The 25156-nt window shown below is 39.7% G+C and overlaps 1 protein-coding gene across 16 annotated transcripts in view; it reads right to left on the minus strand.

Moving 5' to 3' along the window:
* Positions 1 to 25156, minus strand: part of ITSN1 (intersectin 1) — a 279156-nt gene that overhangs the window by 23427 nt on the left and 230573 nt on the right. For 15 of the 16 annotated variants that reach the window (XM_072616851.1, XM_072616849.1, XM_072616843.1 and 12 more), the window contains 5 exons: positions 21891 to 22012; positions 17500 to 17606; positions 7546 to 7729; positions 2800 to 2898; positions 1077 to 1244 (listed from right to left, as the gene is read on the minus strand). In XM_072616851.1, the coding sequence (XP_072472952.1) occupies positions 1077 to 1244; positions 2800 to 2898; positions 7546 to 7729; positions 17500 to 17606; positions 21891 to 22012 (680 nt within the window). The remainder of the gene's footprint in view (positions 1 to 1076; positions 1245 to 2799; positions 2899 to 7545; positions 7730 to 17499; positions 17607 to 21890; positions 22013 to 25156) is intronic. The other variant, XR_011968537.1, reaches the window with a different exon arrangement.

The following is a 25156-nucleotide window of genomic DNA, read 5'->3' on the forward strand; positions in this document are numbered from 1 at the left end:
ACTTTCTTTCTTTCCTCTTTTTTTGTTTTCTTCTACAAAATGACAAATATGGAAATATGTTTTACATGATTGCACATGTATAACCTATATCAGAGTGCTTACTGTCTCAAGGAGGGGGCAAGGGTTGGGAAGGAAAGATAGAATTTGGAACTCAAAACTTTAAAAAAAGAATGTTAAAAATTGTTTTTGTATGTAATTGGGGAAAAAATAACATTTTTAAAAAGACCAAAACCAAATCCTGCTTTCTGAAAGAGGTCTTACCCCACCTTTACCTTCAATGCCTTCCCCTGAGATTACTTTCCATTTGTACTATATATGTATGTGTGTATGTATATACATACATGTATGTATGCATTTATACACATATGCGTATGTCTTCTATTTCCAGTTATTGTACATTATCTCCAATAGTAAAATGTCAGTTTCTTGACGTCAGGAATTGTCTTTTTGCCTTTCTTAGATGCCCAGTGCCTAGCACAGTACCTGGCACATAGAAAGCATTTAATGAATACTTGCTGACTGACTGACTATCATGGCCAAGTATCCCTAGTAAGGCAGTGCTATTCTCACTGATAATCCAGTGATGGGCAGGTCATCACAAGACTTCCTGCCTCACCAACACTGACATGAGTCAAAGAATCCAAGAATTTTCTATCTATAAGGGCTCTTAAAAATCATACGGTCCAGATCTCTCATTTTATATGTTCAGATAGAAAATAAGTAGAAGCTGAGGCAAAGTGATAATGGAGGTAATGACTTCCTCTAATTAGTCATTCTTATTATTTCCCAGTCCCAGATTAGATAACTTGGGGGAGGAGCAGGTTGGGGATGAAGGAGGTTAGTTTCCCATGGCCAAGAAGAGATATATATGTACACATGCATGAAAGAAAAGGAGAGAACATGGAACAAAGCAGAATAGAAGAGGAAGAAAAACTAAAAAAAGGCGAGAAGGATTTGGGAGTTGAAAGTTTTGCCTCTTTCCCAGATCTTATCTGCCTCCTCCCCACAGCCTCCTTCCAGATCGCGAGACCATTCTAGTGAGGACTTCCCTTGCCCTCACCCCTTAAGGTCCCTACCTCAGACAGGCCTTCACATTGCACGTGTGCTTGGATCCACTCCAACCGGTCTGAATTCTCCTTTTCACGTACACCTTCATTGACCTGGGAACACAATTCTTCAGCCTTTTCTAAAGCATGTTTCAAGTGACTGTAGTCAGGGTGGTTTTCAGGAGTGTTTTCTAAGATCTACAAATGAGAAGCAGAAGACCAAAAAATAAGTCCTTTTTGTCTTTTCTCCCACTCAGACTGAACTGGGTGCTATCCATGTTGGACATTAGTGAGTGGAAACAGCAGGATCTTCTCCTAAAGGCTCTTCTACTCTTGGTTACTCTTTATACCCACACGGATAACATTAAGCTGTGTGAGTACTGGATTTTCACAGCCATTTTGAAAATCAGACCTCCACAAGGTGAAGTAACAAAGAGATAGAGGCTCAAGCTAAGGCAAGAATTAAGATTTAAATTTCTTTAAAGCTTATGACTCCCTAGACCATAGACCACTGAAGTTGAATTCCACCAGGAATAGTCAGTCTATTAGGGCTGGGGAACCAGAGACCTTGAGGCCACATGTGGCCCTCTAGGTCCTCAAGTGCAGTCCTTTGACTGAATCCAAACTTCACAGAATAAATCTATGAAATACGACCTCAAGGCCACAGGTTCCCCCACCCTTGAAGGGATCTGTGCCAGCTTATCACAAACCCTGGGCTGGAGGAAGTGATCTTAGGTGTCTTAGCCCCTGAAACACACTGTAACTTTATCCTTAACTAATTGGATATATCACTATGTTAAGTCCAGTGGGCCAGTGGCGCAAATAAAGTGCTGCAGTCAGGAAGACCTGAGTTCAAATTCAGCCTCAGACACTAGCTCTGAGATCCTGGACAAGTCACTTAATTTTTGTCTGCATCAGTTTCCTTATCTGTAAAACGTGGATGATAATAGCACCTACCTTGCAGGGTTGCTGTGATGATCAAGTGAAACAACATTTATAAGGACTTTGTCAACCTTGAATTACTGTGTAAAGTCTAGTTACTACTATTATTATTAATTATTATTATCATCTTAAGTAGTCCCACAGTTGATTCAGTATAATAGACTAACAAGTAAAGCATGGAATAATAGGATTTATTTATATATCTGTGTATATATATATATATATTTCCAATTAATAAGCATCCTATCCTTCCCAGTCCCCTTGCTCCTGAAGGTCAGAATATCTTTGAAGTTCATGTAGTACAATATATGTAACAGGAGGTGGAACGATACAGTAGAAAAGGAATAAGCTCTGGAGTCAGAGAACTTGGGTTCAGATCCCACCTCTGATATTTACTCCTTCTGATTGGATGGCTCTTCCCCAAACCTCTATTTTAGGAGGACATCTAGGACCCTGAGATCTATGTACCTTCCCCCAACTCATTGTCCTCAATACAGTCTTCTGAAGTAGGTAGGGATCCTATTTTCTTTCTAATCTTAGAACCATAGGGCCCAGTGAAATTAAATGATTTGCTAAACATCCCATTGTTAGAGTCAAGAAGTAAATACAGGGTTGCTATGAGACAGTGACTCCAAGAATCTGGTCACACACTGGTCTATTCTATGGCTATTTTCTACCTACGTTCTGCCTTACAGTCACAAAGTACAAGTGCCCAACTCCCATTGCCATGTGTATGATCTCTGCAAAGGAGATGCCAACAGAACAATTAGTAATAATCCTGGACTGAAACAATATGAAGACAGGTACTTACATTTTTAATGATCAGTGGGTATCTTGTTACGCGCTGCATAGGCTTCAGGATAAAACTAGAGAGTGGCATCCCCTTACACCGAGGATCCATGGCTAATCTCTGAAAAAAACAGAGTTTGTAAAAAAGAAAAAGAAAAATTAGACTTGAGAAATGTGCAGCTTTCCCTTTCAGAAAGCTAATAACTACAGGGAGTAACCTTCTAATCACCAGTACTATGGCCTTTTTTTTTTTAACCTTCATGACTGTTCTGCACCATTTGAAACTCTTAATCCTCCCTATTCTTCTTCCTTGGTTTCAGAAATATCATCCTCTCCTGGTTCTCTTCCCACCTTTCTAATTACTCTATCTTTGACTCCTTCACTGTCTCCTCATCTTCTTCCCAACCACCAAAGGCAGGCATTCCTCAATGCCCTTAAATTCTTTCTCAACACTAATCTAATTCAGGCAGGTAGGTAGTGCAGTGGATGGAGTGCTGGACCTGGAGTCAGAGAGTTCAAATTCCATCTCAGATACTTACCAGTTATGAGACCCTGAGCAAGTCATTTAACCTCTATTTACCTCAGTTTCCTCAAATGTAAAATGGGGATAATAAGCACCTACCTCGCAGGGATGCTGTGAGGATGTTGTACTTAGCACAATGCCCGGCACACAGAAGGCACTATTAAATGCTTATTCCCTTACTTCAGTCCCAATGAGTTCAATAAACTCTTATCTCTGCAGAAAACTCCTAAATCTCTATTTTCAATCTTGACTTCTCTTCTGAACTCTAGCCTGAGAACTCCAACTGGCTCTAAGAAAATCCACTTGAATTTCCCATAAGCAACTCAAACTCAACATTTCCAAATCTGTGCTGAATCTCTTTTCCTTTAAATGTGCTTCTCCTTTGGACTTCACTATTTCAGTGCTATGCTCGCAGACTTAGGCTCATCTTTGACTCTTGTCTATTCTGCACCTATATTAACTATGGGTATCCCCTAAGGCTCTGTTCTAGGGCCTCTTCTCAGTTGTGATCTTATCAGCCTCCAGGGATTCCATAATCCCCTCCATGCAGATGATGCTGAGGTTTGTATACCCAGCTCTGATCTCTTTCCTGAGCTACAATCTCACAACATCAGCTGCTTTTTCAACATTTCAAACTGCATGTCTCACAGATAACTCAAACTCAATGTGGCCAAAACTGATCTCATCACAGTCCCCCTTTCACTCTTCTCTATTACCGCTGAAAGCACCCTTGCAGTCACTCAGGCTCACAGTCTTGGTGTCATCCACAGCTCCTCACTTTTACTCACCCAAAATTCCAGACCATTGCCAAATTTTGTTGTTTCTACCTTCACAATAATGCTCACACATGAACCTGTCTCTTTACTCACATAAAGCCACTATTTTAATTTGGGTTTTCATCGCATCTCCTCTAGATTAGTGCAATAGCTTTCTAATTGGTTTCCATATTTCATCTTCCCCCCCACTCCATTCAATCTGTCCTCACTCAACTGCCACGATGACTTTCCTAAAGTGTAAGTCTGACCATGACCCTCCCCCCATTCAATAAACTCCAGTGACTCCCTTTTACCTCCAAGAACAAATGTAAAGTCTTCTTTATACACAGTTAGGTGTATTATTAATCATTTAATGCCTTGCCCATAGTAGGTACTCAATAAATGCTTTGAATTGAGATGAGAGGCAGAAGACACACTGTCTCCTACTTTCTGGGAATCCTTACATTTTACTCCCCTTTACATATTTAACAACCAGCTTCTGCTGATCTTTCTTGAGCAGGTGAGTGACATAGCCAGAAATGAGCTTTAGGAATATCAATTTGGCAGCATTACAGGGGATGGATTAAACAGGGGAGATGCTGGGTGCTGGAGACTTAAATCTAAGCCCATTACAACAATAATCCCAGCCAGAAGTGATGAAATCTGAACTAGGATTGGGGCTGGATGATTGGAAAGCAGGAGCTTTCCATAAGACATGTTGTGGAGGCACACCTGAACTTCCATGCCCTTAATTATACATTATAGAATGTTTCCAGGAATTAAAGTTAAGGCCTCAACAAGGCCTATAGTTTTCAGATTCCATTTTATTCCTCCTTTTGAAAATTTTGATAACAATGTCTTTCTTGAATCTTCCTCATCACCATCTTTCAAATGTTACCCATAATAAACACTCAGCTCAGAAACCAGAGTAGTCAGTTCTTTCAATACCCCTGGAAGCAATTCATCTTTACGTTGATTCGCATCCATTAGAGACCCATACATAGCGCATGCTTACTATCACCTTGCTTAGGTTGGGTTTTAAATCCCTGTTGGCTATCCTTGTTCTATCCTTTCTAGTTCAAATATTCTCCTAGCTCCAAAACAAAATCATTAAGTTAAATAGCTCAGCCTTCTCTCTCATCCATCCCAAGAAGCAAGGGATCCTGTCTTTTCTTTTATCCTTCATCCCCCTTCTCTCTACCTCCAGTGCTCCAAAACATAGCTAAATTTAGTTTTCCAGTTCCGCAAGTTTTGGGAAGTGGTCTGTAATATCCTGGACACACACCGTGGGAAAGCAGCAGAACTCCATTGTTTAGGCTAGTCTGCCTCAGCACTCCTCAGCAAGGAATCACTTGCCACTGATGCTTCTTTTTTTTTTGTCTGACCCTTACTGTCAGATCTCTCTCTCAACAGTTTCTATGCGGCTGTATTTCATTCCTTGTCACACAAAACAACTGCCTAGGCAAAAAGCCTTAAATCAAGGACTTAGTTCCAAATATTCAGGATTCTTCTTCTCTTTCTCATCTTTGTCACAGTCTTAGACTCTTCTAATCCAGGTCAGGGTCACCTTCTGCCTCTTCATTTTCTTTTTCTCCTTTTGTTTTTACCTCAAGAGCCTTCTTCCATTCCTTTTCTTTTTTTTTAAGGAACACTACATTCTTCTTAATAACCCAGCTAAGTGGATGGGTGTTCCTTGAGCCCACTCACACAAGAACTCAGCTTCATTTAAAGCTTAAGATCTAGAAATCACTTTAAAGCAGCTTGGTGTATAATAGCACAACCATACCAGAAAGGCAACCTTTACCTAAAAATCTAGGAATTACAATGCGACTTCCCTCTGGGGGGCTGAGACCTCAGCAGAAGCAAGGGCAGACCTGGAGTTTACAATGCCAAAATCTCTCATCAATTCCCTAGAGGAATTTTTCTATATACAGTTGTTTTTTTAAATTGCTTTTAAGAAAGCCAGTGTATAACTAAAGGTCAAATTCAACCCATCCAATAGTGAGTTCATGTTCAAACTGGATGCAACATTAGGATTTCAGTCTCCTTTTCTCCTTCCCTATCATCCCAGAAATGAGTGTTAGCACACCAGACGTTAATGTAGACAGAGTCTACACCACAGTAGACAGATGTCTTATGACTCTCATCTCAATTCAAATCAGCAATTATTGAGCACCTACTATGGGCTAGGCATTAAATAGTTAATAATACACATGACAATGTGTAAATAATATGTACAACTGTCCTCAAGGAATCTTCAGTCAAGTAAGTAGAGGGGGGACAACAAGCACACAATTAACTGTAATAAGAAGCTAGAAATCTTCATTTTTTTGCCCTAGAACCTAACACTACCAATAGTCCTGATCCTATGTAGATGTTATCTCCATTTTACAGAAGAGAAAATAGAGACTGAGAAAGGTAAAGTGACTTGGCCAGGGTAAAAAGCTAGCACATGTCGGAGAGGAGCTCTAAACCCAGTTCTTTTGACTCTAGATCCAGAACACTATTGTCAGAATAACTCTCAAAAGCAGACGTACGCAGGACCTTGTACAAAGGAGGCATTCAATAGTATTTGTTGATGATGGCAGTGCAATAAACATGGACATCATAGACATGAAAATGCTTGGTCTCCCAGAATGAAGCGGGAAAATTACAGGTTATTGTCCTCTCGCTAGTATCTTGCTATTTGTGGAGACAAATTCACTTGTTGAGTGATTACATTTAATTTGCTTTCTATTTTTTTCCCAGGAGAATTAGGGGGCATGCCCATATTGTTGATAGCATCACTGCCACACCTAGGAAGAGGATCACAAAGGAACAGGCAGGCACAAATCACTGGGCCACTGGGTCATGTTCCTCCTACTTTCTCTGTTGGCAACCTTGACTGTTATGGCACCCCTCAATGATCACAGTGGTTCCTAAGTTATTCACACACAAAAATAAGCAAAGGAGGAAAGCAGTGGGATTCCCTCTAGTGGCAAAGATCCTCTGGCAATGAACCTAATAAGATGATTTAAGGCAACGAGATGGCACACTGGAATCAGGAAGATCTGAGTTCAAATCTGGTGTCAGACACTTATTAGCTGTGTGAACCTGGGCAAGTCACTTAACCCTATTTGCCTCAGTTTTCTCATCTGTAAAATGGGGGGAATGACAACACTTACTTCTCAGGGTTGTTGTTAGAAACAAATGAAATAAAATTGTGAAAAGTGCCTGGAACAGAGTTAAGTGCTACATGAATGTGAATTGTTACTGTTACTGCCAATCGTGAAAGTCAGTGCCCAAGCCAGAATGACAGCCAAGGGATGGGATCTCTGGGCCTATGGACAGCCAGCTTTCTTGAGGCCCCCCCAGTTTAGCCCTGCAGTGCAGACAACTATGACATTTAAAACTGTGTTTAAATGTACTATTAATTCTGTCCACCCAGCCAACAAAATGTACAGGACAAACTCTAAAGAAGACATTGGCTGGTGTTCACTCAACTCCTTACTTTGACAAATTCCTTGAACTCAGGGACTTCGTCTGTCTTCTGCTGGATGAGGGCCGCTCCATTGAGCTGGCAGCTGCAGAAACGTATGTAGGGCTGCATGTGGGGCAGCTGGGCTGTCAGGATATCGCCAATCATCTTCACGGGCATCCTCTCACCAGACATTTTCTTCCGAACTCTCAGGGCCCTACATTGGAAAGAGAAGTTGTCTTTCACACAATGACTGCCAGTATATGGGAATGGTTTTCTGGTCCTCGTAGAGGAATGATATTTACTAGAAACCCAAGTCACTAATAGATCTATTTAAGAGACACAGAAAGAAAGAAAATGAATCTTACCCAATCTGCAGACTTCAGAACATCAATTCCACTTGCTAGAAGGTGAAACTACTTATTGAGATTTTTTTTAATCTTGGTGAGGAAAAGATTTATTTTTTTCTTATCTAGCTCAGGTAAGCATAGTCAAACACCCCATTTTCCATTCATGAAAATTCCTTTATGGATTATTTGGGACAAAATATACCTGGTTTAGCCCTTCTAAGTATGCCTCTAAGCTACCTCTATAACTGTCCCATTGGTGAATCCTAAGGAAATGGTAGCTCATTTTAATATCAGCTGAAGCAAAACAAAACATGAGGTAAATTAAATGCCTCCCTCAATTCTATTATCATCGACAGAGCTAAATATAAATTACTTTACAGATTATTGTGCAAATTCTCTCCATCATTACAAATAGCTAATTGGTGGTATCGGGCAGAAACACAAGGATTCTGAAAATAGCCTGCAAATACAGTAATAAATTCAAGCTGTGTCCTAGAAACTGAGAAGACCTGGTGGTGGAATTAGGAAGATGTATTGATCTTGGAAAACAACTGCTTAAATTTTAGGGGTCATATTATACAAGGGCTCTCTGTCCCATGAATATTTTTATGGCCTACCTAAGATTCATTTACAAGTGTGGTATAACACTGAAACTTAGAAAATGGACAGTTCTACGTGGCAAGAATTCAAATGCCATTTGTGGGCAGGACCACAACATTTGAGGCCCTGAGAGTCAAGCACGCACAGGTAGAGAGCAAAGTCCTTCACAAGTAGTAAGCATTTAGTAAACATTTGTTGAATGAATGTGTATAGAAATGATAACATATTAACATTTTCATTGGTCTTAAAAAGTGGCAGGATTTTAGTGGTATGGAGGACATGCCTAGAAATTCCCCAGTTAAAGTTCCATCTCCTTTTTGTATTCACTGAATAAGGTATGAAATTCTAGGGTCTGGGTCAGCTCTTTGACAAGGCAATAACTTGCCTTATTCTGGGTACTTGTGGTCTCAACACTGCTGATGAAAGTCATGGCTTATTCATAAACCTAGGCTTCACTCTAGGGTTCTTTGTTTAAAAGGGAGCTACACAAAAGACTCCAAAGGATGTAAGTTGGCTAGAGAGATGCTGGACAGAGAGAAGAGAGGGGTTCTCCAGCAATCTGAATGCTTTGCTCTTACAGGAGGCCCCACACAGCAGAGTACAGGTATTTTAAGTTGATGCTCTTGGAGGTGGAGCTTCATAGGTATGAGGAATGGAGGAAGGGTTTAGATTGTTAGGTTCTTGGGTACAGTCATTTGCTTTTTTTTTGCTTTTTTTTTTTTTTTGATAAAACCTGTTGTTTGGTCAGTTTTATTAGCACTGGTTCTTGTGGAGGCGCTGAAGGCCCCTTCTACTTTTTGTGGAGTCCTAGACATGAATCAAATTCTAATGTTCCTATAGGAAAACTCTGGGTAGGAACGTGAGTCACAGGAATTTCAAAGAGAAAGCTCTAAGACTGAGACTTCAGTTGTCATTTAGGGACATGGGTTCCAGGATGATTCAAAGGTTTTGTGCTACATGCATTGGTGCATGTATTGTCATGAAAAACACTTCTGGGCCTTTTAGCATGACATATTAAACTTAGAAGTATGTGTTATATGAAGGATATGTGATTACTACAGTACCTCGAAAAAGACCCAAGGATGGTTTTAGAAAAGGGCTCTAGGATCTTTGGGCTTTCTATAACTGTTTGTACCTTTAGCCAAAATATAGAATATGTCTAGCTAGTCTACCAAGCTGCTTAAGACCTTCTAAGGGTAATACCACAATCCATCAGGCCAGTTTTGGGCTGTGGTAGATCTGAGAAGAGACAGAAGACTACAGTAGGATCCGTGGGGGTGGTATTGGTTGGCATGGGCTAGTGCTTTGAAATAAGAGAAGTATCTTGATACTTTCAGAAAGGGATGTTGTGAGCTATTAAACAAACAGGCAATGGTAAACTACAGGTATAAACTAACAACATTCACTTGGGAACTGTCTTGGGAGAAGAATGCTATGTTCACCAGTATTTGGGAATCGGCTTGTAGGTGACATGTCATTTCTGAAAGGAATCACTGTCGTCTTTTTAAAGATGTAAACCCTGAATGCCAACGAACCTCTGGTGCAAATGACACCATTAAACGAAATCTACTATGGATAGAAAAACCATGATATCTATGGGATAAACAAAGAATCTATGTGATGCCTTGTAAACAGTGCTGGATTTAGAACCAGGGGTCCTGAGTTTGAATTCTGGTTCTGCCACTTAATAACTATACAACCTTGAGTAAATCACTTGAGCCCTCTAGGCCTTAGTTTCCTCAGCTATAAAATAAGAGAATTATACTAAATGACAGCTAAGGTTCCTTCCAGCTCTAAACCTACAATCCTATGAAATATAGTGAATTGTCCAATAGACAGCTTCCAGCTCTAAAATCTACCATATTATGATCTTCAAGAAAACAGTATTCCCATATCAACCAAGATATAGAAATATGATTGAGGGAGTAGAAAGAGATTGAATGGAAGAAAAAAATGGAAGAAAGTAAAGGGGGATTTTTTTAAACATGAAAGAACAAGATAATACTATTCACTACAGGTACAAGACATAGTATCTGTAGTCTTTTGGATGCTTAGTCAAAATCCTGGTCCTAAATTCACTTAAATGGTACCTGGAATATGTTGTCCCTATGGGTCCTACTTCAGTTTCCTTCTCTGGATTTCTATTTCAAGTCTAGGACTGGCTAGGATTCTGGCTTACAAAGATTAGACTAAGGAATAAGAATCTCTGCAGATTTCATCCAGGCTTTGGAATGATATTGCTCTGGTCACCATAACTACAGTCCCAAGAATAATTTTCTCCTTGATGAGCAGCTGTGGCTATCCCATCTATAATGATGGAACTCAGAGTTGGAAGGGAACTTGCAGGTAATCTAGTCCAATACACATTGAACAGCAATGCCCTTGACAACATTCCCATAATTCATCATCCATCCATCCTCCACTTGATGGGGAACTCATTGCCTTATTAGGTGTCATCTTACTGTCATACATTCCCTATGCCCTATGTTACCCTGTGTAAAGATCTCTGATTGGTACCCTTGGATTTTAAACATGCACATATGTACATGAATGATATACACACATGTATGTCCACATGCGTATGTACACATGCATGTATATCGCTATATATCCATGTGTGTATAAATACATATGTGTATCTATATATCCACATATATGTATATACACATAGGTGAGGGTATATCTATACATACACATATATACATATACACATATGTTTATAGATTTGAAGGTTTAAAGAAACAGAAGCACTATAGAAGCACTATGAACAGTGGTTAATAAACTAATCAACATTTCAAAGGCAATAGATAATAGATAAAAATATTCTGAAGTCTACAGACCAAAACAAAAGTAGAATACGACCTCTAATGCCCCCTGTTCTTTCATTCTGTCACTACCTTGGTGTAAGCTCTTAATACTTAACACCTGTACTACTTCAATAGCCTTCTGGTTGGTAATCTCTGCCTCAAGTCTCTCCCCAGTCTAAGCCACCCTCCATTGGGGTGGTGGTGGTGGTTGTCCTTCATTCCCAAAGAAGACCAAAATGGCACTGCTATATTGGATAATGTCTCTGACTTTGGCTGATCAGACCAATATGAGCTCAGAAGCCTCTACTACAAGTAGAGTGGATGCAAATAGTCCATGTGAAAATTTGGAGTGGAGATGGCTCTAAATTTGTACATCTCATGTTTCTTTTGAGCAACTGCAATTTTGCTTTGTTCATAGAACACAGCACCTTCTCTGATGTGGGCATGCCATGATGGGTGGCCCTGTGCCAGTGTCTACCATGTCTCACAATCAATTCCAAAGTTCTTCAGAGACATTGAGAGTGAATACTTTTGCAACAACAGTTGCTGGTCTTTCAAGTCTACTGGATTTTTTGTTTTCCACAAGAGTGCACACATTCCATGCACTAAATAGTGAGTGAAATCATCTTTGCAAATGTTTTTGTACACTTTTTGGTGTTTTGACCAAAGGGTATGATCCCTGCTTGTCATGCTAAGCAAGCCAGGGTTGGATGAAGCAGATAATTTTTAGGGCACCTTTTCTAGCCCCTTCTTCATGCCAGGAGGTAGGCAGTATGGTCCTTCCAAAAGGTTCAGCCACCCAGGGGTCTCTTGAATCTCACTGTTGCTTCAGTCTAATGAGAAGATGACCCATGACTTGTGCTGCCTGTGCTCAAGGTTGTGACTACAGCTTCTAGTGTATCTGTAACTTCTGCTTGTCAATTGCCTGTTATCACAGGACTTTGAGGTAGGTAAAAATGGTAAAATGGTAAAGGTGATGTCTTTTGACTCATACATAAATTGGATTTAAATGAGGTAGAGTTGTCCAAAGTCATCAGCCTCACTATCTCTTCCAGAGTCATTGAAGTCAAATGGCAAGACAAAAGTCAAAATGACTGGCAACGGCTCAGGATGCAGTGGATGACCTTGATGTCTTCGATGTCTAACCAAGCTCTAAGTGCTCCATAGTGCCTACTTCAGCCTCCTTCAAGGCCATTGGAACAAATTGTTCTCATCCACTCATTTGGCTGGGCTAAGTCTTTACATGCTTGGGGTGGACTCCCCTCTAATTCACTGACAGATCTGAGACCCTTCAGTTTCCCTTAACTTGGTTTAACCCATCTGCTGAAATGATTTACCAGGGTATGGCCTCTGGGCATGCTACAGCCTCTTGGAGCCACAGGTGAGAGTTGGGTGAATCAGGTGGACACCAAAGGTGGAGAACAGCCCTGAAAAAGGCTCAGTAGCCCTCACACCAGAGGTCCTAGTCTTCCCTGAACACAGCCTACACCAAGATATCCTCCACTCACCTAAAGCATTGGTCAATCCCCATGTCAACCCCCACAGCTCTCCAACCCTCAACTCTAACCCACTCCTCCTATTCAATATATTTTAGGAGTTTTCTATCACTTCCAGGATCAAATATATAATCCTCAGTTTGGGGTGCAAAGTCTTTCCCAATTTTCCCCTATTCCCTACCTTTCCAATCTTCTAATACTTAACTCACCCCATGTACTCTAATTCAGTAACACCAGCCTCTTTGCTATTCCTTAAAGAAGTCTCTTATCTCCTGACCCTGGACAGTTGCTGTCCTCCATGTCTGGAACTCTCTGGCTCTTTATCTCTGCCTTCTGGCTTCCTTCAAGTCCCAGCAAAAATTCTAGCTTCTAAGGGAGGCCTTTCCTGATCCCCTTAATGCTGGTACATTCTCTTTGTTGATTATCTCTAATTTATCCTGCATAAATCTTGTTCATACAGTTTTGTTTTGGTTTGGTTTTTGCCTATTGTCTCCCCCTAGATTATGAAACCCTTGAGGGAAGAGACTATTTTGCCCATTTCAGGGTGAGGGGTATTGCTACGACTTAGCACAGTCAATGGCACATGATAAGCGCTTAATAAAAACCTATTGACTTGATTTGGTTTGAGGCTACTATAGTAGGGGCCTCAGGTGAGGAAAGTAGAAAGAATGTTGTTGAGAAATTAGAGATGGGGAGAGATAGAGAAGGCTACCAAATTCAGTTCCACTAACATTTATTAAGACATTATGACAAAGACAAACTTCATACCATGTGTCTAAGGCCAAAAGAACGCCCACATCAGTGTTGTTAGCCATCATAGCAGCTAGAGCTAGGACTCAGAGATACTTCCTGACTGTAGGTTAAGAATGTAAAGATAGTATTAACGGTGGGTCTGCTGGACAGATAGGATTGAATTGGTTAATACCTTTTTGTAGTTCAAGTTCTTATTGGACCAGTTTGACTTACCCACAGGTCCAGATCCATTCCAAACACAGGTCTATTAAAATATCCTTATGCTAATTCCTTTGTTTTGCTAACAGAACTCTGAAATTCTATGATTTTTCTGAGCTTTGCTGATCTTAGCTCTCTACTGGGAGGTACCAAATATCTTTAACAGAACCATAGGTCTGGAATGGAATCTGAAGAAGTTCAATCTCACACTCAATCTCAAAAGGAGAACTTAAGTGTAATAAGCTTCACAGAAGGAAGGTGAATTGATGGTCAGATGGGGGAAGCATTTTGCCTACCCAACTTCTGAGTTTGCCCTGGCCACTCCTTCCCTGTAGTAATAACACAAATTGGAATAAGGAGTTGACTTCTGAAGCATTGTTGTTATCTTTGGTATGTTAGAAGGGCTGAGTTGAAAACTGGATTGGAAAGATACAACCTTCAAAGGTCAGTGGTATGCTGGAGTCAGCTCTCACAGGCTTCCCATTGTTAAATTTTCAGCATGAACATTTACATTTCTGGAATCAGCAAATGCTACAAATCAGGGCTTCATTTATTATTTTGTGGATTGACTAAAATGAAGAACGTGATGAGGAAAATGCTTATAATGTAGATTAAACTGACAAGAGTGTGCCTGTGTAAGTGTGAAGTTTGGCAGGTAAAAAGTCAGGGGCTGGAATGAAGAAGAAAACTGTTGAGCAGAAGCATGGGATTTTTTTTCTCTGACAGAGGTGTTTGGAGCTAGGGGATATTTCATAAACTCCTGCCCAGATGTAATTTCTCTTTTCCTGGGTTATTGCAGTCCTATGACTGAGGCCTATTGTCCTGGTCCCTGAAACACATATCCCTAAAAAAAGCATAACCCAATTCCATTTCCTTTTTGTATGAATGATTGATGGTTGAAGAGAGGGAAGAAAGATAAGAATTTTTAAATCAGTGCTAAATTTTCCATAACATAGTATATTTGTTTTTGAGCTAAAATTTCCCCACTGTAATCAATGCGAATATTTTTTGTAGTTTTAAGAAAGAAAATTCAATTTACTGAGGTGAAATCTGTGAAGACACCCAGCATTTAAAAGATTATTGAATTTGCAAGATTAGTTCTGCTGGAAAATTTGGGGGAGTGGTCTTCTCATTATAGAACCTGGGCAGTCTTGAAAGGATAGGAGCAGTCTTGGTCATGGTTCTAGTGGTTAAAATACAGACAATCCTCTCAATAGCTTTGGTGGAAAATTTGAGGAGAATCACAAAGTTCCCTAGGAGACTTGATTATATAATCTGTAAAGCAAATAGGTCATATTTTTTTTCCTCTTTGTGTAGTCTCCTGTTCCCACTAAGACTGGAGAGAGTGGACAGCTGGGAGCTATTTTGTAAGAGGTTTTGTAGGAGTAGAAAAGACAGGATCTGGTGGACTCGCCAGGAGCTAGGGAGAGGGAAAAGGTAAAAATGATTTCAAGTTTTCAAGTCTGAGTTACTGGGAGAAAAGTGCTGCCATTAAAAGATATGTAAGAAGGAGTTTTAGGAGAAAGGTGACTTCTTTAGCCCCCCACAGTTCCCAATGACACAAGGTTAGTCATGATTTCCACACTATAAGCCAAATAAAGTTATGGTGCCCTGTTATAGGTTCTCATTCCTCTGCCAAGATTATTGTAGTGACCTCCTAAAAAATTTTCTTATCTCTTTTCCCCTCCAACCTATCTTTCATACTGCTGTTAGCACAATACTTTTTATCTATAAATATAGGTCAAAAAAATCTTCATTTGGGTCCCTGTTGATCATTGAGTAAAGTTCAAATTCCTCTCATCTGGCACCACTGTCCTGCACCAACATTTTCTCAAACTGCTCCTGTTCATGCACCTAATATTCAGCTAAACTGGACATTCTCTGTTGTCCACTGGAACACACACTACGCTCACATCTCTATACCTTTGCACGTGCTATTATCTATCCTGGGAATGTCTACACTTCCTCTGTTCATCTGTTAAATTCACGACTGTACTTTAAAGAATAGTTCAGATATCACCTCCTAAGGACACTCTCCATGATTCACCAGAAGAGTTTACCACTTTCCTACTCAGACCTTAGACTTCAGACCATATTTGGAACCCCAGTCCCAAAGTCCAGTGATATGGAATTCTCGCCTTATTGGTGGAGATCAAATGTTTCATTATCTCTGGTTTCTGCATCTACCATCTTGTGAACAATCCCCAAACCCACTGATGGGTTAGAAACCAGAGAAAATGAATTTAGGAAAAAACCAGACTGCAACATATCACGACAGAAGCTCTATTTAACACTGGTATGAGGGGATAAGAAGAACATGTATCTCCAGTTACAGACTATGCTATATCAGGCTTTTGTTGTATGAGGGTTTGCAATCTAAAGGACCATAATCTGATTTGTGTTCCATATGAATTCATATAATAATGGGCTATGTTTTGCTGGAGTTCTGTTATACACAGAAATCAGAATTTTAGGGCTGAAACAGACTTTGGAGACCATTAAGTCTCCTCACCTTACAGATGAGAAAATAGAGGGTCAGAAAGCAATCCCAAAAGTCTGAGTGCAGTTATAAGCTTAGTATTAGTACTAGTGTGTGTGTTAGTACTTAGCCTATATGTTCATCCTTCGTTGCCAAAGAAGACCATGCCATCAGAGAAATGATGACATGACTAGCGCTTGACTTTGTTTTGAGTAAGGGAGGGCTGTGCAGGTCACCAGCCTCACTTATCCTCTAGAGTCATCTAAATCCAGTGACCAGATATTCATCAGGATGACCGGAGATGACCCAGGATGAGGCAATTGGGTTTAAGTGACTTGCCCAAGGTCACACAGCTAGTGAGTGTCAAGTGTCTGAGGTGACATTTGAACTCAAGCCCTGCTGACTCCTGCACTGGTGCTGTATGCACTGCACCACCTACCTGCCCCTATAGTACTTAGTAGCTACTAAGCTTACAACTGCAGTCAGACTTTTGGGACATCCTGGATTACGCTTCAGAGTTTACAAGATACCGTCGCACAACAACCCTGTAAGATAGGCTGTATTAGCATTATTTTACAAAAAAAAAAAAAGAAAACCAGTTCTCAGGGCGGTCCAGGGAATTGCTCAGCCAGGCTCCAGATCAACAAGTAGCCAGACTAGGATTTGAACCCAAGTTTCTTCTGACTTTAGTCTGCAGCAGAGCTGGGTCTCAAACATGGCATCCTTTCTACTAGACCAATCCTCCTTCCACTGCTCTGTGTTGCCTTTGAGAACTGAAACAGAAACACTTCTTGGCCAGCAACTCTGTGAGTTCTTACTCTGAAGCACATTTCCTTAAGAAAGCTGATATTTGAGTAGGTTGAATAGTTCCAAGATTCTTCAGGTAAATGAGCCAAGAATTTTTTTTAAATATTCCTGGCCAGCATGAGCATGTATATGTCTGAGTGTAAGCCTTGTGGGGAGTGTAAACCTTCAACTGGGTTTTCAATTCTACTCCTCTCAAATGCCACTTAGGAAGGAAGAATTAAAATGCTTCTGGAAACCCTAGAATCACATTCAAAATTATTTTTTTGATATGTCATTGTCAGCAATGAGAATGGGGTGGAAGGGGGTGGGCAGAGACATTTCTAGAAAGGACTGAAAAAAAGGGTTATGGACTGTGTAAGTATTTGTGTGAGTAAAACACAAAAACAGAGAGCATGATTAAAAGAAACAAAGAACCTCCCCCTCCCCACACACAAAACCACTAGTCTGAGAAACTAAGAAAGCAAAGCATGGTGGGTAATTAGAGAAAAGAGGCTTACTTCAGCAGTTTGATATTACACATTATCAGCTCCTTCCAGTTAACAAAAATCATAGCCACCTCTTTTTCTGTCAGCAGCTCAGACTCCATCAGCGGTTTCTGAAAGATCTACAGATGCAGAAAATGAAGCAGTTCAGTAAGCAAATGGTTAGCTTGTGGGGTGAGGGGAGCTGGTTTAGAGCGCCTAAAACTAATATCCCCAGTAACATCTTAAAGGCATAGAAGTTTAAAGCCCTCACAGTCTTAAAGAGGTTATCTAATAGAGGGTCCTTCAGTCAGTTCGAAAACAAAACCATTTTTACAAGTGACTGTTAATTTGATTTTGTAGGGAATGGGCTATCTTTAATTCCAGATCAGTGTTGGCGGCAATGCCTTAGTTTATGATTAGAAAATATGCCCAATGGAAAATTGTGGGCTACAAAAATGAAGGGAACAGTGGTTAACTCTTCGCTGCTTGCATTCATCATTTCTACCCAGTTTGCTCTTTTTTGGGAGTGGGGTGGGGGAAGCAATTGGATTAAGTGACTTGTCCAGGGACATACAGCTAATAAGTATCTGAGATTGGATTTGAACTCAGTTCCTCCTGACTCCAGAGCCAGCGCTCTACCCAGTTTGCCACAGCTATCCTCCAGTTTTCTTTTGCTAGGGGGAAGAAATTTTCTAAGTGGGGAAATAGAATGTTCCTCAGACACCAAGTAACCTTCTCTCAAGCAGCCACCCAATTCACAGGTCAAACTTCATCGCTGGTGTAAGGGAGGCATTATTCACCGACTTTGGAATGGCAATCAGTCGTTCATTTGAGGGAATTGAATGAACCATACTGACTCCATCCTGTGACCTCATTCTGGAATTAGCTCAGTTTCCTTTCTATTCAATTATAGGACTAACCCAATTTCTGTCTTGTAAGGAAACTATTCAATTGTGAGAATTGTAAGAAAACTTTAATGCATTGTTTGAACCTAGTCTTGAGTAGTTAGTTGGAAAACTGGATCAATTCTACCTGTTGCTTAGAGACCCTTAACTAAGGACCTAGGTTATGCTGACCAGGAACCCAGGCTGATCAAAAGATTGATACAAGGAATTTTCCCACAATTATACCTTTCAAGCAATCCATATATCCTATCTGAAAACTGCCCTTATACTAGTCAATTAGTTATTGTTTCCACATTCCTTAGATTGAATATAGACATTGGAGGGGGGCTGGGATATCTCTTTTTCTGATTTCAGAGAATTATACTTTTTCACTCTTTCCCTCCCAATTTAGAAAGTTCCAATCTTTCCTCCAATTAGAAATCAGATTACCTAACTTTGTGTCTTGGTTACTTATTTTCTTTTAAATAATTGGTCTTATTTGATTCATTGTTTTTGATATATAAAAATCTGTCTCCCCCTATATTCAGGGTCCAGTGCCAAAGGTGAGAAGACCTGGTCTTGATTTGTTATGCGGTTGGCATGCATTGCTTAAATAAACTGATATGCTTAGAAGCTCAAACATTTGGTTTCCTCAGTCATTTCATCTTTCATCCTCTACACTGTGGATGTGTAACCATACCTTCATCTGATGATTTATGCTACTCTAGAGGCTAAGGTACCAGGAAGTAAAAGATCTCTTTCAGAGAACAGTCACAATCTGAAGCTAGAAGGAACCTTAAAAGTCATCCATTCTAACCCATTCATTTTACAAGTGAGGACATGGGCTAAGAAAGGTTTAGTTACTTGCCAGAGGATACATAGGTAATAAGTAACAGGGCCAGGATTTGAACTCAGGAAGTGTGACTCCAAATTCAGCACTCTTTCCACTACATTGTGCTATTTTCACTCTATGAGTTGAGCTAACTCATTCAAAGATCCAGCAGGGATGTCAAGAGATCTAGCCCTCTCCCTATATTAAATAGTTTTTGTTATTTGAATGTTATTGGAAACAGCTATTTGGAAGATATTCAAAATCCAAGATTCCATAGTCTCCTTAAGAAAGTTGCTCTCACATTTAATACATGAATGTATGAAACAAGATCAGGTTTAAGACTTACTCCTGTGGACATAATTCAAAATATACCCTCTTGCATCCAAAAGGGAAGGGCTACCCAATTTATGAGCATGCTACTCCCTCCAGCACTACCCTCTCTGAGCCTCATGTCAACTAACCCACAACTTCCTAATCTTGAAGTGATAGAAATTCTACGTGTAGAACTCACAGATCTAGCGCCATGTTGTTCAGACTACATGAAATTCCTTGCTGAACCTGGTATCACTCTGTAGCTAGTAAAGTCTGAGAGTCTGCTTCTCATAAAGCAGAGTGTTCTCTAGAGGCCACCCTGCTTTGCAACGAGCTCCCACTCCTGGCACATGGAAAACTTCTAGAAGAATAAATGAATCAGTTTCATTTGGGGGATAAGGATCTGGGAGGCAATGTCCTGAATCATGGTGACAGATTCTCATATACAGAGACACAGAACATTGGAATTATAGAGGACCTTAGAGATCATCCAATCGATTAATCAATCAATATTCATTGCCTACTATGTGCCAGGCACTATGCTAGGTAAATAGAAAAAAATGACAGTCTCTGTCCTCAGAGAGCCCATACTCTTTTGACCAAACCCTGTATTTTGACAGATGAGGAAAATGAGTTTCAGAAAAATGAACTGACCTGCCTAAAGTGTATTAGTGTCAGCTAGGACCTAGAATTATCACCGAAACCATCTACAGTATTCAGTGCCCTGGGGGGAGGGGGGGAGTGGGAGCAAGGAGAGTGAACAGGAAGATGGACTTCCCAAAGACCCCTTAGGCTAGGAAATCCTAAGTCAGTAGCTCATTAATGTCCCATTATATTCTCTAATTTATATTAGAGAGAGCACAGGTGGGAAATTATTGATTTGGACTTATGAAAATACTAATTATAGTCACTGGCACAAAGATATTTTATACCTAATTACTTCCCCTCCTCTCCCCACAACTATGCCTTAGATGTTAGTTATGTTGTAGGTACCACCTTGGCTTGGAATTATCCCAGAAGAGCAACACATAGCTTAAATGAGAGAGAGAAGTCATTGGACCAAAGTATTTGGTAATAAATAAACATATATTATATATATTTACTATATATAGATATGTAGTGTGTGTGTGTGTGTGTGTGTGTGTGTGTGTGTGTGTGAAGAATTCCTAGGGAGAATTCAACTTTGACCATTCATCTACTACCTTGGATGTAATCTCATCTCGTTTAAGTAGTGGACAATATTACTAGAGTTCCCAAAGAACTTTCTTATAAAGTAAAGCAATCTGTGAGGTAAACTGAGGTTATCTATGATAGCTGCCTTTGAAGGTTTTTTTAATAGACTTGATAGTGTAGGGTAGAGGTGGGGAGCCTGCAGACTCGAACCTGTCCTCTAGGTCCTCAAGTGCTGACCTTTGACTGAATCCAAATTTCACAGTTTAATAAAAATGGGATTATTATGAATAATAAATAAAAATAATTGTAATAAAACTTTAATATTGATCATTATTATTTATTATTAATAATAAAAGGATTTGTTCTGTAAAACTTGGACTCAGTCAAAAGGCTGCACCCAAGGACTTAGAAGGCCTCAAGGCTGCAGGTGACCCACCCCTGGTGGAGAGAATGCAGGCATTAGCAAGAAGTATTTGACACAAACTAGGCACTGAAGCTAGCATTCAAAGGAGGCAGCACATTTTGTTTCAGCTTCATATACCCTCTCATACACTCTCTTTATATTCAGATCCATTGGTCTTAAGTACTTTTTTAAGTTTCTACCATAGTTCTAAATACTTGGAGGGACAGAGGGAAAATGTTTGCTTTTCTCATCTGCAAAATGAGAGGGTTGGACAAGATGATCTCAAAGGTTCTTTCCAGTTCTAACACACTGTGTTTTTATTCAAGAATTCAGATCTTTTCACATGTATAACCTACATCAAATTGCTTGCCTTCTCAATGAGGTGGGAAAGAGAGGGAGGGAGGGAGAAAATTTGGAACTCAAAATTTGAAAAAAGAATGTTAAAACTGCTTTTACAAGTAATTGGGGGAAAATGAAATATTAAATTAAAAAGATAAGAATTCAGATCTTTTAATTTCCCAGTTCTCTGGGCACGACATTGCTTTCTGCTTTACAACTATTCCAAGAAAACACTTTGCTTCTTCCCTGGCAATAGACCCATAAGGTAAGGATGAGAAATTCTTCCTACTTTCCCCAAAGGATATCTCAAGTCCTTGAGGATGGTTTCAGTGTCTTTTATACAATTGTTATTCCATTAAAAATTCAAACATAGTATAACACTTGACCAAACAACTCTCAATCAGAGATCCCCATTTCAGAAGGTTGCCACATTTCCGATGAAGCAACACCAAAATGGCACCCTCCCCATCGCTACTTTTACCTCTGTGACTAACTGCAGGTCATTGACATAGTTTTCTTCTGTAACAAGTAGCTCATGGATATATCCCTGTCGCTTTCTTTCTGTTGGTGTCAACATATCCAAAAGATGCAAATCTGCACACCCTGGAAAATACAATGGCATCGGACAGTTTATTCAGGGATGCTTAAAAGCCACAGACCATCTGTATAAAAGGTTACCCCCATTCTTTATTACTTCTGAGTTTGGTTCCTTTGGATTGTTCCCTCACCATATTATTTGTTTAACAAAACCATTGAAAAGAAAGTTCAGCATCATCAAAATATGACTCCTTTGTAATTCTCTGGACCAGGGTCAGCAAACTGAAGACCAAACTCAGCCCAAGGCTTGCTTTGGTGTGGCCCCAGCTAAAACTGTTTTGTTGGTTGTTGTTTTTTTACACTTTAAAATACAATAAAACTTTATTTAAAAATGTAAAAATCATGAGTTATACTAAAGAGGAAGGATTTGGCCCCACAGGCTGTAGTTTGTTCATCCCCAGCTCCAGACTAATTCTTTGGGATGCACAAAAGGTACAAAGTTCAGTCACTGGAAAACACACCTTGAACAGAAATACTGCTATTGAACTAAATACATCTGTAGAGTTAGCCAGATCATCCCAGATCATCCTTTGGAAGCTAAGAGCCTTGGGAGGTGGTCTCAGGTTAGCCTGGGCATCTTCTTCATATCTGGCATCCTCAGCTTGAGCCTACCTCAGGGTGGTCTCTGAAGCTTTTGGGATTCCCACAGTTAGATTCCCACTGATTACTATGGCTACAAGATATTCATCAGACTCTCATCTAACCTGGGTATATTTGTTGGGAGGTTCAGCATTCCTTAAAAGATATCAGATGATTTTTTGATATGTGACAGAACCTCATGGCAAGACCACCTCAGAATCACAGCTTCCCTGGCATATTATTATACTTTCTATATAGGTTATTGTAGTGGCTGTTCCTGAACAGATACACCCAGGGAGTTCTGTCATTTGAAAGCCTTCTCTCCCTTCTAGGTTTAGAGAAAGTGTCATCTCCTCCATGAAATCTTCCTCAATTCCTCAAAATTTTTATTGTCCTTTGTGTCTCTCCCAATCACATTCTCTTTTGGATTTTACCCACATGTATACATTCCCCCTGTTAGATTAAACATTTTCTGAGGGTAAGGATTGTGATATTATTCGTATGTATAGTCCCAGTACGCAGCACAGTGCCTTGCTCTTAGTAGTCACTTAATAAATGTGGTGATGAAATTCACTTAAATTCCATTTAAGGTGGTAGCAGTAGCAGGAGGTGGGTACTTGGATAGCTCCAAAAAGAACTGAGCATTGAATTCTCATCCCTTAAGGTCCATTACCTTCTTTTTGAAGTTTTAAGCTATTATTTAGTATTTTATTTTTCCATTGGCTTATTTCATTGAAAGCTGACTGTGATGTGCTAAAATTAAAATAAGGATGGTCATAAAAATCAGCGTAAACCTTTCTGTAGGCTTGGGGACACAAACTTTGAGCTAGGATTCATTGCTAAATCTTTCAACGGGCTTCACTGCATTCCATACAAAGCACTGATGAGTGAATAATTTTACTAAAATTTTTGTACTGGCAATGAATTAGCAAGAAGAAAGTAAGCCATTATTACTCATTTTGTGGGAAGATATTTTGTAAATCATTCAAAATGTAAATGAATTAAAGTTTTAAAGAAAATTTATAATTGAGTTTGATTTGTATTTTTAAGGCAAAGTGCAGCTGCTATTTGAAAATTTAAACTTGGGTCAGTTTTAGTTTCTTTGACTTAATCAATAAAAATAATTTTCTTTATGATTGAATATTTAATATTTGTCCAAAAAATAATACTCCCCACGTGTTAATGATTTCATCTATATGTGTCTACGTTATTTGAGCACCTACCACGGACAAAGACATACCAAGCTGGCTGGTGTCACCAATTTTTCTAGACATCTAACTAGCTGAACTATTCTTAAATGCTTATTGGGGAAAAACAAATTCTACCTGACTAGATATGCTATTAATAAAACAAAAGGCTTAGTGGAAAGGTTATTATTTCTTTTCAAGGAGGAGTCTTGCATTCCAGGAAACTATGACTTTTTAGAAGGGCATGTTTTCTGAAAAAATTTTTCAGGATTTCTTGATTTAGAAAGAAATATTAAAATGTCAGTGAGGTCTGAAAAGCAGCTACAGGAGTGGAAAATGTTAATGTGTAAACAGAATATAGGAATTCGCAAATGTGAGGCAATCATATTTGTCAGCTGCTTACTGGAGTAAGCAACTGAGCTCAGGGTTTCTCTATGTAAGAAGTGAACAGAAGAGAGCCATAGGATAAGATGGAAAATCAGTCAGTACTCCAGAGGATTCTCCAGCAGAGAAGATGCCAACCTATACTGGTAGAGGGAGTGTCTTCACTTGGAAGTTCCCTATACCAATGAAATCACCAATGAAATCCTCATCTGAGAAAAGTTAATAGGAGTTGTGAGACTAGCTTGGAAAAGAAAAGAGCAAATATTTCAGTTTCAAGTTCTGAAAAAGCCTCTCTTAATTTAATAAGCTTTTATTAAGCACCTATGATGTGCCAAGTCACTGCATTTACAATGACTAAAACAAAACCGTTCTTGCCCTCAAGGAGCTTACATTTTCTGCTGGAGGAAAACACCATGTAAGTAGATAAGAATATAAAACATGTTCAGGAAAAATGCAGAGTAATTTCAGGAAGTGGGAGGACCAAGAAAGGCCTTATTTAGGAGTAACATTTAAGAAGTTAAAGGATTCAAAAGGTGGAGATGAGGAGAGACAATCCAAGCGATGATGGTCTGATTCAGGGTGTTGTGTATGGTTTGTCCTTTGTTCTAAAAGAGGATCATGACATCAGGCAGATGATTCCATGACTTGCAGTTGACTTTGATTTGAGTGAGGGAGGGCTACGCAAAGTTCCCAGCCTCACTTTGTCTGCCAGAGTCATCTGGGTGCTGTGGCCAGATATCGATCAAGATGACTAGAGATGACCCAGCAAGCAATGGGGAGACCCTGGCCCTTTTAAGCTAAGGTCTTTTCAAGTTCTCACCTCCCTCGAGGCTATGTGAAGAGAGAAGATAATAGATGCAAGACATACTGTGGAGGTAGAATCAACAAGACTTGGCAACCAATTATAGCTGGGATATAAAGGAGAGTGAAGAAGGAATCCAAGGTTGCAAACCTGGGTATTTAGAAAGCTGGAGCCTTTAACAAAAATAGGGAAACTACA

This window comes from Notamacropus eugenii, chromosome 5, assembly GCF_028372415.1.
Source record: "Notamacropus eugenii isolate mMacEug1 chromosome 5, mMacEug1.pri_v2, whole genome shotgun sequence".
NCBI classification, from domain to species: domain Eukaryota; kingdom Metazoa; phylum Chordata; class Mammalia; order Diprotodontia; family Macropodidae; genus Notamacropus; species Notamacropus eugenii.